At 42.8% G+C, this 17,789-nt stretch overlaps 1 protein-coding gene across 2 annotated transcripts in view; it reads right to left on the reverse strand.

Moving 5' to 3' along the window:
• Arfgef3 (ARFGEF family member 3) overlaps positions 1-17,789 on the reverse strand; it is a 159,219-nt gene that overhangs the window by 137,786 nt on the left and 3,644 nt on the right. For both annotated transcript variants that reach the window (XM_087655188.1, NM_001427849.1), the window contains 1 exon segment: positions 11,590-11,641. In XM_087655188.1, the coding sequence (XP_087511314.1) occupies positions 11,590-11,641 (52 nt within the window).

The following is a 17,789-nucleotide window of genomic DNA, read 5'->3' on the forward strand; positions in this document are numbered from 1 at the left end:
CAAATACATGTTGAAGACACAGAATGCAATAACGGTCACGCTTGTATCTGAAATTACACTGTGTTTTAGTTGCAAGATCTCACGCTCATGATCTTTCCTACTCGAGCTTCAGAGTCCTCAGTAAAACACAGATACTAGTAATCACTGTACCCATTGTGAAGTTGAACAATACGACACGTGATGGTCCTGGTACAATTCCCACTAAAGAATAACACACTGTAACTGGCAGCTTCCGGTATTATGGGTCCTATTGTGTTAAGAGGCTGTGACCATGAGGAGGTGAACATTGGGTTTAAGTGGAAGAGAACACGTGGGACAAGGCTGTCTCATATGTATGCTTGCACGTGTGCGTATTCATCCACATGCCTGGGCTGTAGGAGAGAACATCAATATGTTACATCTAAGACTCATACCTCATGTATGCCAGAGATGGTTCAGTGCTCCTCCCTGTTTGAGCAGGAGTGCTAAACATTCAGTCTAGAACTAATTCCTTATCCTACAGAAGAAATAAAAACAAAGTACCTGGGAGCAGACCAGCAAGCTATTTGGCTGCCACGTACATCCAGGGGTGTCTAACATTTTAGCTCCTGGGACGCCCTGGATGACTAATGCCTTGGGTCATACATTTAAAGCAAGGAGTGTGCAACCTGCAGCTTCAGGTTTCTAGAGCACACATGCATATTTTTTTTATTGTGACATGGAGATACGTTCATTTGCTTTCTGTTATGATAAAGCATTGGCCAAAAGCAATTTATCAAGGAAAAGATTTGTATGGGTTATAGAATATAGCCCATAATTGAAGGAAGCCAAATGTATGTATGTATGTGTGTGTGTGTGTGTGTGTGTGTGTGTGTGTCTGTCTGTCTGTCTGTCTGTCTCTATCCCTATCTATCTATCTATCTATCTATCTATCTATCTATCTATCTATCTACCTACCTACCTACCTACCTACCTACCTACCTACCTATTTCACTGTCTGAAACCTGAGGCTTCCCTCTACATTTCCAACAAATACCATGTTTCTAGACTTAATTTTCCACAGCTTTCTTTCTTTTAGGGCTTAAAAATGTGTGGTGGTAAATCCAACAGCTTTCTCCAGTGCTTGGTGATGGGAGCTCCTATACTCAGACCCCCCGCCCCCGCCCTTTCCATTCTGGCTGCACCTCTGTGAAGACAGCGCACCCTGCACACAGCTCCCAGGCTTATTCCTCACAGCTGCCTCTGAGATCCGCATACAAAAGCCCTTTTGTGTTTGAAGAACAAAACCAAAAAAACAAAAGTGGGATTACAACAGAAAGCAAGCAACTGAGATGTTATAGCTTCAGAGGGGGGAAAAAAATCTCTTAAACAAAATGATTTCCTCTGGGTTTCATTTGATTGAAAAACTAAGTTTGTTCCAGCTCAAAATATAATGTATTCTAGATGCAGTCATGAGCCTACCTTAAGTCTTCCCTCACTAAACTACAGCTCCACTCTTCTCAACTCCACTGGTGGGGTCCTTTGATTTACCACCCTAGCCTCTTCCCAGGGCCAAGGCAGCAGAAGCCTGGAGAAGTTAAGGCTACTTAGTTATTTATGTAAGTTCTAAGACCTTCCTAGTGGGTATTCACATCAAACCAAAGTCACTTTTATCTTGGATATTCTTCTGCCTCCTGAAGAGGAAGAGTCTATTCAGGTCATTTCCTGGCAAAGCCATACACATATACTAATTTTTTCTTTTATTGGATTTTTTTATTTACATTTCAAACGTTATTCCCTTTCCCAGTTTCCTGGACATAAGCCTCTATCCCCTCCCCCTTCCCTTCTCCTATAAGGTTGTTCTCCTCCCCTTCCAACCCCCTCCCAACATTGGGGGAGTCCAACCTTGGCAGGACCAAGGACTTCTTCTTCCATTGGTACCCAACAAGGCTATTCTCTGCTATATATGCAGTTGGAGCCCTGGGTCAGTCCATGTATAGTCTTTGGGTAGTGGTTTAGTCCCTGGAAGCTCTGGTTGGTTGGCACTGTTTTTATGGGGTTGCAAGCCCCTTCAGCTCTTTCAATCCTTTCTCTAATTCCTCCAACAGAGGTCCTGTTCTCAGTTCAGTGGTTTGCTGCTAGCATTCACCTCTGTATTTGACATGCTCTGGCTGTGCCTCTCAGGAGAGATCTATATCCAACTCCTGGCAGCATGCACTTCTTAGCTTCATCAATCTTACCTAGTTTTGGTGGCTGTATATGTATGGTTTGTGTACCCATGTGGGGCAGGCTCTGAATGGCCATTCCTTCAGCCTCTGCTCCAAACTTTGCCTCTATATCCCCTCCTATGAATATTTTTGTTCCCCCATTTAAGAAGGAGTGTAGCATCCACACTTCGGTCATCCTTCTTCTTGAGCATCATGTGGTCTGTGGACTTCATATTGGGTAATTCAAGCTTTTTGGCTAAAAATTCACTAATCAGTGAGTGCATACCATGTGTGTTTTCCTGCAATTGGGTTACCTCACTCAGGATGATATTTTCTAGCTCAATCCATTTGCCTATGAATTTCATGAAGTCAATCTTGATCACTCTAATAGTTCATGACTTGCCTCTTGGTCTGAATACAGGACACCCTTTCCACAGGTGTTCTAATGCGCATTTCCACATTAGAACATTGTATTGTGCTCATTAGTGGTGGCAAAACAGCACATTTTCCAAGAAAAAGATTTCAGGGAATGGTGCTTCATCATCAAATAATTTTCCACATGAAATTAAGTTATCTAGACCTTAGTTCTTCCCATAATGAGAGGAAAGGGGGAGGGGAAGGAGGAGGTAGACAGAAGGCCTGTATGTTAAACCATACCTTGCAGTTCTTAGCAACGGGACTTCTGGAGTCCAGCCGTCCTGAGTCGGCCTTAGGCGGACTCATGAGTCTCCTTCCCCACTTCAACTCTATGGTTCACCTAACCTCAGAGTTTGGACTACCTCACGGGGCCAGGGAGGCCATAATTCACTGTACCTAAAAGGGTCCCCAAAATGGTAACTAAGCTTGAAAACTGGGAGCTTATATTTCTAAGACACCCCAAATATATGACCCATACTCTAGTCTTTTTAACAGGTGTCTACAAAAGATTGTGTCCTAAAGAGTGAAGAAGAGAGACAAAATACTCCCTGAGCCATGGACAACATGGAACTGATGAACTCGGTGTCCCCACACATTAGAACCCGCCTCTATGGATTAAAAAAAGAATTCTCAGAGGCACACTTTGAAATTAAATCAAGGATGTTTTTCTAGATTACCTCTACAATTAATTATGAAGAATGCTCATAGAAGAGCTTACGCAACATAAATCTGACCCTATTCAAGTGACACGAAAAGGGTTAAGGAATAAAAATTATATTTTGGGGGGAGGGGAGATTATATTTCCTTTTAAGAAGGCACCCATGGCTTCCCACCTAATAACTTGCTGAGCTCCAAATACCCGCCAAGGAGGATAATCCCTACATTTTAGGTTGGGCAGCATCTGCACTTATTGCTTTGACTAGTGAAGGCTGTATCGCTTTAAGAAAGGGCTTTGAGGTTGGGCTGTGAGCCAAAAGCTTATAATTGAGGCTAATTGCAGTTTTGCTTATCCGAGGGAATACGATGGAAAAGCCATCAGGACTGGCTTGCCACGGAGATACGCAGGGAAGAGATTAAGAAGTGTCTAGTGTTGTCACATAAGTCGAGTCAAAGGTGACAGGAACATCCCATCTTCCAGAGGGGTGGGAAAGGAAAAGCAGCAGTCAGATCTGATTTAGAAGACAGGTTTCAGCTTCGGCCTGGCTCTGAATGCCTGGGGCTTTCTCCTTGCAGGTGAGTCATTTGTGCCCAACACTGAGATGTCATTTTACTCACCTATTTAGCACAAATTGCTTTGGGGTGCTAGACTTTTTACAGAACAAGATTTTATTGGAAGGCTTCCCACTGTTCCCCAGAAAAGCAGACAATGTCTCCCCACATTCCCCTTTATACTAAGATCAATAACTCTCCCCAAAACGGAAAATCAGCCAGGCTCAGAATATCCAATAGTTCTTAAAGTTCCTATTGTATATTTTCCTCCTGGTAAAAAGCCAACAAAACCCAACAGAGCTGGGTTCAATAAAGCCCCAGACACATTTACACTTGTGTGACTCTACGAAGAGAAGTCAGTTGTGACAGCGAAGTAAGGAAGTTTGTAGCAAGCAGGAGACATTACAGCAATGAGCTTCTACCCAGAAGTGCAGCTACCTGTAATCTACCTGGAATGGTGCTGGAGTCTTATAGAAACACCTTCCCTGCACAAACGCTAATTTTCACTCATCCTGTGCTTCCCCTGCTCTGCAGTGGGAGGTTGACAAGAGTCAATGAGCACCTCTTCACTACAAAAGAAAGGCAGGGACGAGGGGCTGGGAAGATGGCTCAGTGGGTAAAGCATCTTGCTATGTAAGTATGACCAATAACTTGAGTCCAGGTCCACAGAGCCTACAGAGAGCCAGAAGTAGTTTCACTTAACTCTGGTTTCAGCCACTCCTACAGCAAGGTGAGCATGAGAATCCCCAGAAGTCTGTGGGCCAGATACTCTGCTCTGTCATACTCAGCAGGAAAATAAAAGACACCGTCACAAACAAGGTGGAAGATGGGAGCCAACACCTGGTTGCCTTCTGACCGTCACGCATTCACAAATATAAGAAGAAAAAGGAAGAGGGAGAGGGCAGTGTAGTCCCACTGACAGGATCAGACCTGCCTCCCCACAGTAGTGTCAGAGATTTCTCTTGTCATTTTACGTCATGGTCCTTCCCAGTTGATGCAGGTAGGAGTTCCCAATCAAAACCAAAAATCGAACGAGGTATGTTATAAACCATGCAGCAGTTACTCCAGGGCTCGGAGCATAGGACTCAAATTAAATAGGTCAACATAGCACAAAAGCAATTAAAAGGAAACAATACAAAGAAGAAATGGAGAGCTATGATGGATGGATCTCTCCAAGTATAAATGCTGACAAATGCACTTTCGTTCACTGCATGAAAGACCAATAGGTTCCTAGGACAAGATAAGGAGGAATGTGTGTGTGTGTGAGCGTATTAGCTGCAGGCTAAGTCAGAACCTTATAGGCACGCTAAAGCAGACGGCTGTGGGAAGAGTTAGCATGGAAAATACACAAGGACACTCAGGAAGAAAGGCTATAGAGTCCTTTTGGAAGTAAACCCAGCAGGAGACAGTAACTAAGCTCATGGTTCCAAAGAATCACGAAGAAGGAAAGTAAAATGGCAGCTGAGCTATTGCTGGAGAAGTGGCTGCACTTTCCTCAATGGGGGTCCTGCACGATGGGGTACAGAGCGCTGCTACCAATGGTTGCCTCTTAACAAGACAGCTTGAGGGTTTTCTTGACAGTCTTATCTCAGCTAGACTGGTATGGTATAAGTACCTTGGTCTATAAGGAAAAGGTACTTTTGCATTTTAATAAGATAGGAGTCAAGGTCCTTTATTCTTCTTTAAAATCAGGAATATTACACATGGAATTCATGCTGGGGGTTGGGTTAAGCACTTTCCAGTCCTTGTCCCCACTTCTATTCTAGAGCCACTCATAAGTTGAAAAAAGGCATACCTACCAGAGGTGCCATGTTTCAGAGGCCAAAGCTGCTGAGGCCAGAACAACTGGTCTCAAGTATTTGATTTATAAAGTATTTTTAAAAGGAAAAAAAAAAAAGGAACTTCAGGAGGCCAAGAATTTCTCTCTGAGACCTATTAAGAACTGCAGAGTTTATAGTCAGCATTCTCTGGCATGGACTATGGATCAGGGTCCTGACAACTACCACTCCCACTCCACCACTAGGACACAGTCCATTGATCAGGGCTTTCTTGGATCAAGTAGAAGGCAAGAGGTCTAAGTCTATGCTAGCTGGGGTCAATGAGTTGGGGATTAAGTTTCTGAAACTATTTTTTGAGATATGCATAGTCAGTAAGATATTAAAAGGTCCATTACCAGAGCTGAGGTTTGATTCTATTGGAGATTTCCCAAAAATACTTTTTTAAAAGAATCTAGGAGATAAAACACACAGAATGAATAAGGAGAAATTTGAAGAGACCATGTCATCCCCCAAGGTTCATTAGGCCCCAGACTGGGGGGCGGCACCAAAAAGATGAACTCTCGATCATAGGATCTGATCACTGAACCCCTAAACAGCTTATGATGTGAGAGATAAGTCCTGAGGTGTCTGGGCTCATTTAGATAGTTGTATAGATTCACACAGAGCCATGCCAGTTAGAGTGTTCAAATTCACTGCTACCCTAATATGGAGACTACAATCCATTGAAAAGAAGAGAGACTGGGCAGATGGAGAGAGAGCACTAAGGGGCAAAGGACACTGGGAAAGTCTCTCTGACAAGAACAACCCCAGGGAATGGCTTACAGATCAAGACCCACCTGAGAGAAGCAACCATTACAAATAAAAAAATCCTAAAAAAAAAAGGCTCATGTTTCAGGCATGTGCTCCTGCCCTTTTAACAGATGAAGAAGACAAAGTCTGCAAATTTTCAGATAAGACAGAGGAGCTGAATATCCAGGTATTCAAGCCCTCATACAAACTTGTGAGTATGTGATGTTTGGAATTCTGGGGAGTCTTCAGAGCGTATATAATTGCTAAGGCCCCGAGAGTTGGGAAACTGTTGGTGGGGTGTTGGTTGGTTGCTGTTGGTGGTGGTATGTCAAGTAGCCATGTGTCACCAGAAAAGGGTGACAGTGGTTTGCAAGAAGCTAAACATTGTTGAAGACATGCCACCTCAAGGGGGTTTAAGCTAGGTACTCCCTTCTAGTTAAGGCCACATTGGTCCTGAAAGTTACCATTAAAGCTACCATTAGTTTGATCTGTGATAGGACCAAACTAATGGTAGCTTCGATAACAATATTCAGATTTTTTTTAATAACAGGTCAAAAAAGTAGATTCCAGTGTGGCCAGACTTTTGGCTCCCTTGTGGGTTCTTTTTCCTTCCACCTTTTTAACCTTCTAATGCTAGACAGGAGAGAGAAAAGAACAGAGGTGAAAGGAGCATCATTATCATGAGACTACTTCCTGCTGACTGGGACATGGGGTTCCTTGGGGTAAGTTTGATCTTGCCATCAGAATATCTAATTTCCTCCTGTTGTTTCCTCTTTGTACATGACTACTTAACTAACCCCAACCAAGAGCAACCAACCAACCCCCCTCCAAGAGATTCTCCAACTCTGGGGGGCCCTAGCATTTATATACCCTCTGACAAGTTCCCAGAATTCCAAATGTTACACATTTGCAGAAACTATCTGTACCTGTCAAAATCACACCCCTGCTAGAGCATGGGGCAAATCATAGTCAGCTGCTGTGGACAATTTGAAGTAGTCCTATATCCCACACCTGGGTTTAAAATGAAAGTACATTCATATAATTTTTCTGTGTTTTTAAAGAAGCCAAGTTTCTCACTACAATCTACAATAGAGTCAGTGACTGTGAGTGGCAGTTTGACCTGGTCAGAAGTATTTTATGCACTTACTGATAAGAAACAATCTGACTACTTGTAAAACAAGGAAATCCTGGAGACGGTGACCTTAACCTAGAGCACAACATGTCTGTCCTATGGATGGACTCAAGTAACTGCAATAGATTCTTAGTTGATAGGTTTTATTCAACCTTCCACAAACACAGGTAGGACCTTGAGTTCAAGAGAGGCTAGTGAGACACAAAGGAGAGGAGACTGCAGACACCGCGCTGCAAGTCAGGGACCCTGAATGCCCATCTCCAAGGTCAAAAGTAAGACTAATGGCAGGAAGATAAAAATGATCCTCTACTAACAAGTTTGGGAAACAGACCAGAGGATGTGTTGTTCACTGCACCTTCCTGTCTAGGCAATGTCTCCTGATGACTTCTTAATTTCCACTAGGTTGTTCCTCCCCTAAAATGTACTATGCATTCATGAAGCACTTAAATCATGCATATTAATTTGCACTCAAGCTCGTATGAGAAGTCTTTAAAAGCAATTGCTCAAGTCGGGGAGGATAACACAACACAGGTCTCTCAAGGGTTGGGTATGCTTCGGATTTGAGCTGTCATTACCAATATGCAAAAATGATCAAAGCCACGCTTGTAATTATTTATTAGAATGTTCATATATTTAACATGAAAGCAATCAGCTGGGAAAATAAAAACAAAAGCCTAGCATAGCAAAAGTGTTCAGCATTCGAATGATTCCCTATAGCCCCATCCAAAACAAAATTTTAGAGATGATTTCTCAAAAGAATCAGTCATCCACCAGTCAATAAAAGTAAAACAACAGCAAAGGGAACATCACAGCTCCTAGCAGATCAATCAATCTATATGTTAAAGAAGAATGGAATCAGAGTTAATGAGCCTGTTACAGCTCACCGCATTGCTTCCCTAATAAGATCTCAACATAGTTATTCACATTGTTGTGAATGTGGAACTGGAGTTCCACGACTCCTCCTTGATGTAATCATGGCTTCCTCCTGTGTTCTAAAGAGGCCTTGAAAGGCTCCACTACAGTGCTACTGTGGGTGCCTGAAGTCTCCTTATACAAGTATGGAAGTCTATAATCAATTCAACCTATGTAACAGTGTTTTCTTGCTTGCTTCCACTCTCCCCTTCCAGAATAAAAAGTCTCCGGCCTGAGCTGTCTGGCATGTCTTGTTCATATGGTTCAGTGCCACGCACAACAATGTTTGATGACCTTTGCTGTGCGCGTAAGATACAATATTGCAGATTCTGTTATATACGAAGATGATGATGCAGCTCTCTGTCATCAGGATACATTTAATTATATTCCTAATAATGATGATTCCAGATTAGTCTCCTATAGAAATATCCATCTACAATTCATCCCTTTGGAACCCTTTCCTCAAATTCCGTTACCATCTCCTAGGGTATACGAGATGGTCAGCTGGCTATGAAATGAAAGTAAATTCCACTGGGCAAAGGAAAAACAAACACATGTCCTCAGCACCAAGAAAACAGTATGGTCTCCAACTCATATGCTCCCCCGTAACACATGATTAAAATATCAGTTTCCTTTTATTACAATTTGGCTGGTGGTGCTGGTGGTGGTGGTAGTGCGTGTATGTGTGTGCCTTGATTCATGGGTGAAGGTCATGGCTTTGTGAAGCCGGTTCTCTCTTTCCACATGTGGATCCTGGAGATGTAATTCAGGCCCTCAGTCAGGTGTCCTTATCCACTGAGGCACCTCAGGGGTCCCCCAGCTGCCTGTGGACAGGGCAGACTAGACCCCTACTCTATGGCCATTATCTGCTATTCTCACCCTGAAGGCTGAGCTCCTACCATAGACCCAGCACCCCATAAGCCTCATTTTCACACTGAATAATACTTTGGTTTGAAAAACAACCTTGAGAACAGTGGCCAAGATGATTTTTTTTCTTATAGGTTATTGAGGAAAAAAAATTAAGGTTTTGTGTCCATGTATTTTAAAATTAAGATTTTTCCAGCATAATTTTAATTATGAAGGCTGTAGTTGTCGCATATTGGAACTATTTAAATTTCCATTTAAAATGTAACATCTTTCAAATGTATCTAAAGAACTCTATACACTACAGCAACCTGAAAACTACTTTAAACCACTGAAAATAAGAGAGCAAATTATCCTTAACAATAAAAAAATACTCTGCTGTTCTCTTTTTCTCCTTGAACTCACATTTCCCTTCCACTTCACCCACAGAAAAGAATTTTCTCTAAATACAACATGAATTAAAGCTTGATAGGCCTTTTTATGCATCTCCATATTGTGTTTTTTTGTAACCAAGTATGCATAAAATGATGTTTTAAAAAATGTCCTGGGACTACAGGGTTTAAAAGTGTTCGATTTCCTTTCAGTTGGAGCTATGATTATTAATGTACAGGCTGGATCCAAAGAACAATAGCAGTCACTTATAAGAACGTTAATATTGTTAACATGGAGAAGGCAATGTTGTTGGAAATGTTTTCTAATGAAATGGATAGGGTTTGCTGATCCCTTCCATTAGTCCCTTTGTCTGTGGATGAGTATTGCCTACTGCTTATGATAAAGCCTGTCACGGTATCAATTTTAGATCACTGTCATTTTTACGGATGTAAACAATAGGAAACCTGTCTGTGCGTGTTTACACGAAATGAACTTATCAAAGATAATTTCATCTATCATCTTATAGCTGGATTAGGTCTCCCTCCAGTTTGCCGACAGTCAAGAAGTAAAAATTAACCAAACTACCCAAAGATGTTTCTTGGTTCCTTTCCTGTACCCACAGTGGCATTCTCGCGGTTCTTTCTGGTGGTATGGTTTCACATCCTAGGAAACAGGAGAGTAACAGTGGAAGGCGAGATGGGAAATCCACTATGACAAAGTTAATGTGGCTCAAATCAGTTTCAAGGGAAGGTACATGCAGGAGACAGGAAACTGGAAACGAGCTCCCCAAACCAGCTGCCTGTAAAGTTCTCATGTGGCCTCTTGGGACAGCTCCCTGCTAGCTGTGTGTATTGCTGCCACTCTGTCAGTTTGTAAACTTTGTACAACTGACATTAACATGGGAGTCCCTACAACATGTAACTCTGGAGCACGTATGACAGGAGAAATAATACATGGCTTTGAAGACAAACTGAAGGACAGATTGAATCCTGTTCAATCCACACAAATGGAAAATCCCAATAATTCACTGTGTCCTGACAACGTAGAAACCACTCTATAAGCGATTGACAGTTATTTCTCATAATACCACAGGAAAACTTAAGAGATAATCAAATGCTTTAATAATGGAAAAGCTGCTAGATAAATTAGGTCCTAGCCACGGGACTAAAAATAAAGTACTTTAATTTAAAGTACACACTGGAATTTAGAAAACACGTTTCAAATAGTAGCAAATTAAAAAGAAACAAGAAAATGAAATTGTAAGAAAATATTCACATGCATTTTTATGTTCTATAAGTATGTGCAAAGGACTTGAGAAAGTCTATAAAACTGGCTTTAGTCATTATTAGGTGTGTGATTATGGAGACAGTCTTTTTTAATTCTTCAGTTCTTTCCCATTTTCTATACAGGATATACATTTATTTCAAAATAAGGAGAAAGAAGGGAAAATGTGCATGGGATGGTGAGGCAGGTGCAGAAACAGGCTCTCAAAGCTGCTGCAGGTGACTTCCGATTTCCATCAGCGAGATGTCCCGCCAAGGCTGAGGAGAAAAGGGAAACCTACTCTGGTTGGTTGGTAGGACTGACCGCGTTTCCCAGAGAACATACTGTTACCTGTGCTTGACTGGAAGGTTTTGTTCTATGCCTACTCTCTCTCATATCAGTTTTGGTCACTTCTCTTCTTGCCTCACTGCATCCTTCCACTCAGTGACTATCTTAGTATCACTGACTTCCTTCATTCCCTCCACACACAGACAGAAACGGATCGAGCCCCCATCTTGCTCCCCTCATGAAATAATCCCACTTCATGCTCACCAAACCAACCAACCAACAGTGCAAGATAAAAGGTATGCAGCACATGAAATGCTATAACCCAACAAGGCGAGCCAGCCTTCAGGAAACCGTAGAAGGCAGTTTTTGTTCCTGAAGCATTACGATTACTATCTCTTACCTCAACAAGTGGGGAGGGATCTTTGCCACAGTGTCCAGGCCCCCGAGGGTTTCTGTAAAAGAAGATTGTGGAATTACAAGTAAATATTCAAAGACTATGATATCTAAATACCGAAATCGCTATACTCGTGGAAGTCACCAGTGGCTTGGAAAATAGAAACTACCCACTTCTCAGTCATCTTTATTTTAACATGCTTTCCCCACAATGGAACTCACTTCACTATTGGGAGAGAAGTGATTCAAATCTAGGTCACATTTTCCTGTTAGTGGCAAGGAATGAGTAACTAAGTCCCTAACCTAAGCCAGAATGTCAATTCATGGTACCTACCATTGACCAAGATGCTATATTCTCCCATCAAAGAAACAAGAGATATTTGGTTGAAGCATTTTAATCTCTCAGTCAATAAACTCGTACTTGTGAAGACTTTCGAGTTCACAAGGCACCTTATTGGACGTGTGGTGATTTATTTATTCATTAAAGCACTTTTGCCCTTTCTGGGATTTCCCTTAATATAATGAGAAATAATGAAATTACATTTGTTTATAGAGTGTGTTTGCTAAATAATCAGGACACAGTGCTTTACTGGGAATCTCCATTCAAGTAGATTGAATGAGATTGTGTTTCTGTCTTCAAAGCAAACCCATTTCTTCTTCTATCATACCTCTTCTAGACTAATGTGTTGTAGAGACTTCCATGTTAACCACACATGTTTGTAACATGGCAGACTGGACCATCTATTTATAAGTGGGCTCATCCTCCCATCTTATAGTCAGCCCAGGTACTCGATACTTTGCCACGGTTTGTGGGTAAATCACACGACTATTGACTCTAATTGTACACACAATAAAAGGCTAATTATTATGTCCCCTCTAAAACCGTTCTACTTCAATTGTTCCAACTTGTCTCCAGGCGGTCGGCTTCACCATTTAGAGTCAACAAGCTTTGTCCATTTGAATTACTTCCCTTGGAAGAAGACAGACAAGCCCCTGCACCCCACTAAGAGATCAGAGAGAACAAGAAACCAAATGTGTCCATTAGACTCAGTACTAATAGGGCCCAGCAGGACAGAATCAGGCCTTCTGTAGCCAATGGAGCAAAAATCCTGGATTTGAGAAAGGTGACTCATCAGCAAAACAGAAAGTAGAGCCGTGCAGGGGAACTGGTGCCTCAGAGATGAGGCCCAGCGGGGGAAACGGGAGCTGAGGTCAGAGCTAAGGATGGTACAGGATGATAAGAAAATGAAGCCATAAAATGCAGGTTCCCGGGGTAGCTCAAAAGGTCACACAGGTTAGCACAGCCCAGCAATTAGCGTGAAAGGGAGCAGTGCTGAGGGCAAGTCAATGCTGCTAGGAGAAACAGTCAAGGAGAAACAGCACCAGACAAGCAAGCATTGTGTTCTCTCTAGAGACAGGGGTGCTCTACGAGTGAGCCAGGAGAAGGAGGAAAGAGACCAGGGAAATCGCTCTGTGGGAGAGCTTACCCAGCATGAAACATTCTGGGTTCAATCCTCAGCACCACCTTTAACAAGATGGTAGCCAGTGGGGGCAACTGCACACAACACAGTTGCCATGAGCCAAGACCCTATTCCAGGTAAGAGGGAAGTCAATTGCTGAAGGAACAAAGAAGCCAGGCCCTGAAAAATGCAGAATGGTCTCTTCTAAGGGCTGCTCTGGAAGATAGGACAGAGTAGCCCTGCAGGGAGGAAGACCACAGAAACACCAACAAGAGCGCAAAGAGAACCGCCTTCTCTCTCTGACTCCATACTATTTTGTGAGATGGAACAAGTCATTCAGGTCCAAACTTCTGTCCCCTCATCTCCATCTCTCCCTCTGTTCCTCTGTCCCTCTGTCCCTCTGTCCCTCTCTTCCTCTGTCCCTCTGTCCCTCTCTCCATCATCTCCCCCTCTCTGGGCAATTGCTTAACCACTGACATACACCCACTTTCCCCACCTGTAAAAGGAGGTGACTGACATCTACCCCACAAGATTCTTAGGAAGAGCTAATGAAATCACAGTCATCAAAAGCCAGATAGTGGCCTCAGATGTCAGTGACAGCTCCTGTCTCCTTGACAGACTTGCTGAATTTCAGGCCATGTAATGGCTTGAAGACCCAGTAGTGAGTATAGTTTGTTGGAGAATTCAGAGTGCATACACTCCAGTTTTAAACTTTGGCAAATGTCAGGAAGGAGAATTTGAGCATTAGTCAAAGGATGCAACAGACGGCTCTTCTGTGGTTGTGCATCAGGGCTCCCTCTAGGAAGTACTAAAACTGAACACGACTGCAAATTAGGTAAGAAGAAGGTTTTCCAATAAGAGAATGTAATGAATTCAAAACACATAAAAACTTAGTCCAACACAGTAGTGCACACCCGTCGTTCCAGATACTGGGGACACAGAGGCAGCTGGATCCCTTAGGCCCAAGGGTTACAGAGTGAAATCCTAACTCAAAAACCAAACAAACATACCAGCAAATAGACTCAAGGCAGGCTTAAACGTTTTAAATTAAGGCCCATGAGACAGCTCAGCGGCAGATGAAAATATTTGCTGCTAGCCCTGATGTCTTACATTTGATCCCCGGGACCTTACACAAAACAATTAAATAAAAATATAATAAAATTTTGGGGAAAAAGGGAAACACTCAGTGGATCCCAAACGTTGTCACTGCTTCATGAGAGCACTGGCCTGGCCCTCACACCTGGTGACTGCAGCATCCTTCACCTTATGCCTGCCTCTGGTTCAGCCCCTAGCATCCATGGCTATTCTCTTCTCAACGTGGTAGATAAGTAGGCCTTACTTAGACACTTGTTTTCTTACAGCCTCCCTTTCAAGACAGCATCCCCTAAACGATCTACTGAGATGAGAGGGTAACTCCATTTTCTTCCCAAGGTCCTCCTGTCTCAAGTTCTAGGCTTCGTTGCTAGATTCTTTGGCACACATATTTTTACTCGATCATTCGCTGTCATCCTGGCAATAGTCCACAAACAGCAAATTGGATCTTTGGTCTTTTTATTCCCTATGGTAAAGTTCCAGGCATGCTGTAGATGCTCGCTATGAATTAGCGGAGTTAATGAAGTAACAGGGAGGATAGCGTATGTCAGTCACTGAGAGAAGGTCCATGTGGCTGAAGTTCAGAGAGTCAGAGGAAGGGTGGTGCAGGACGGGGTTCCCAGACAGGTAGAGGGACAGGCCACGTGAGACTTAGCAGAACACACCAAGGGCTCCATTTCACACCAATGGATGCTACTCAGCCCTTTCACCTGGCATGGAATGAACAGATTAGGTTTCCCAGGAATAGTAGGAAAAAGTCTAGAAGCAACAAGGAAGGACAACACAGGAGGCTGCTGCAGGCCAGGGATGGCTGGAAGGAAATGTTGGCCATTGAGTAGGCAATAGAGGTAAAGAGACATTGCCAGGCTGGAGATGCAGCTAAGAGGTAAGCAGAAGCAGAAGTTAGAGCAGGTTAGACCACAATCTACAGAAGCAGCCAGGACAACTCTGTTTCAGGTTTAAGCAATTGAACAAGTGACAGTACTAACTGAACACCTAGAAACGTCAGAGGGAAGCGAGCTAGGTTTGAGGATGAGGTAGGAAATTCACAGGATCACTTTGGGTCTTGTTCACGTCAAGCATTTTTGTGCTATTCGAGAAGAGATGCTGACATAATTCATTACACTGGGCCTGGGATGGGAGGGACTAGGAATGTGGGAATGGACGCGATGGAGCTCAAGAACATCCCGTCACAGGAAGTGGCTATGGCCACAAGGCAAAGCCAGCACCCAGTGGTATCTGGCCTCTCTGGTAGAAGCTGAGTTAGATTGGAGTGGGGTAGATTAGTAGGAAGCAAAGAGAAGGGCCCCCTCCCTACAGGCACGCAAAGAAGTCTGACTGGGGAGCTGCCTATGAGAAATCTAGAGCTGGAAGAGAAGGGAGTGTAAAGAGGGTGGTGAGGAAGACGGGCCTTCACCTAGTGGGAGGAGTTTCCCCCTCTAATTTCATTTCCTTTTCCCTTTCCATCTCAAATGTATCCCTCATCAGTCCCCTGTTATAAGTAAAACAGTCAAAGTAAAATTTAAAACGAGGGCATGGTGCTTCCCAAGATGTGATGCCCAGCCACTCTTTTTTATTTTCGGTGCCAGTCACATCCTTGGGAGTTATTATTTCTGAAGGAAACCCTGTTCTTGTAGGGTCTCCTGAGCTCATCCAAGCCAACTAATGCTTTTTACTCAGAGCATATCCCTGGCAAACAAGGGTCTAAATAGCATAGAATTAAGATAAAATGCATACCTAGTCCTTGCTACTTATTTTGTAACTATCAAAACCACTAATTGTTAGAGGTATTATGACAAGAGTAAAATGTTAACATTTTTAAAAATGTACTAAAGGAGCTTAGTAAGATGAGTTAGTGGTAAACGGACTTTCCACCAAGCCTGACAATGTGAGTTCAATTCCCAGAACCCACACATTTGTTCTGACCTGTACACGCAGGCCTTTGCACCCACCCCATAGAAATAAACTATTTAAAAGTTAAATGCAATAAAGAAAATTCTTACATTTTAAAATAATTGTGAAGTATGATCTCTTTGCAAAAGGGGTAACTTTTAAACGTAACGGTGTTACCACTGGGCAAAGATAATAATATTCCCTTTCTTTATATTATTCTAATGCTTTCCAATATTCTAAAACTAACACGTAATTCTTTCAAATTAAGGATGAGTAATATTTGAAACCACAGGCTAAGAGTATATTTATAAATTAAAAGTAGAGTCTCAAACTCTAGATGCAGAAACCACCGAGGTTGTAAACATACTGTGTTTGTGCTCACAGGGAGCACTGCTCCCTGGTTTTTATTTAATCCAGTTACCCCGGTACCTTTCTTGTATAGAACATAGGTCTGGGCATAGTCGAATAACTCAGGACACAAGAGAGAATCCGTGGCACCAAGGACCACGCAGATATGACTAGAAGAGCCATATGGTCTAAATGTGGTGATGGCTTCTTCCTCTCGAGATGGTACAAATGGTATATGTTTCTTCCCACCTTAGAGCAGTGCTTCTCAACCTTCCTGATGCTGCGACCCTTTAATACAGTTCCTCATGCTGTGGTGACTCTCGACCACAAAATTATTTTTGTAGCTACTTCATAATTATTTCATATTTTGCTACTGTTATAGATTGTATAGTAAATATCTGTGGGTTTCGATAGTCCTTTGGTAGCCTCAGCTCATAGGTTTAGAACTATGACTTAGATGATCTAGGTGTTGCCATTGAGGAAAGTGGGGAAGGTCTCAGAAATAGCGGAAACTTCTAACTAGTATTTCCAGGTTCTCACTACCATCAGAGAAAGAATTTAAAGAGGACACAAACTAAGGAATTTGGGAGTTTTATGCAGATGGAGAGTGAAGGATTCTGGGTTACCACTCTTCAATTCTAGGTGGTTGAACTTACACTGAGCTTTAATGAAGGGAGGATTATTCACACATGAGAAGAGGGTCTGCATTGAACTGAGAACAGGGTCCCCATTGGAGGAGTTAGAGAAAGGCCTGAAGGAGATGAAGGGGCTTGCAACCCCATAGGAACAACAATACCAACCAACCAGAACTCCCAGGGACTAAACCACTACCCAAAGACTATATACATGGACTCCAGCTGCATAAGTAGCAGAGGATGGCCTTGTTTGGCATCAATGGGAGGAGAGGCCCTTGGTCCTGCCAAGGCTAGACCCCGCAGTGTAGGAGAATGTCAGGCTGGGGAGGCAGAAAGGGGTAGGTGGATGGGTGGGAGAACACTCTCACAGAAGAAGGGTGAAGGGGAATGGGATGGAGGTTTGTGGATGGGAACCCGGGAAAGGTGATAACATTTGAAATGTAAATTTAAAAATATCCAATAAAAACAAAAGAGGAGAAGAGGGTCTGATTTTCCCACAAAATAGGCTTTACTACCACTGCCTGTCCTTCTCTGGAATTTTGAGAGGGAAACAATTCTGCCGGACGGAAGCACCATTACAGTGAACCAAAGGACAGTGACCCAAGAACTGGGTTAGCCATGACAGTCCCAGATGGTTTTGTTTGTTTTTAATGTCTGAGCAGCCACATGATGTCCTGTCTTGCTGTAACATAGCTGTATGATTGCAGCAGCTTCTAGAAAGTTTGTCTCACAGCCCCCTTCCCCCAAAAAACCCTATCTGGCGTACCTTATTAGTATGG

This window comes from Rattus norvegicus, chromosome 1, assembly GCF_021556685.1.
Source record: "Rattus norvegicus strain SHRSP/BbbUtx chromosome 1, alternate assembly SHRSP_T2T, whole genome shotgun sequence".
Lineage (NCBI taxonomy): Eukaryota > Metazoa > Chordata > Mammalia > Rodentia > Muridae > Rattus > Rattus norvegicus.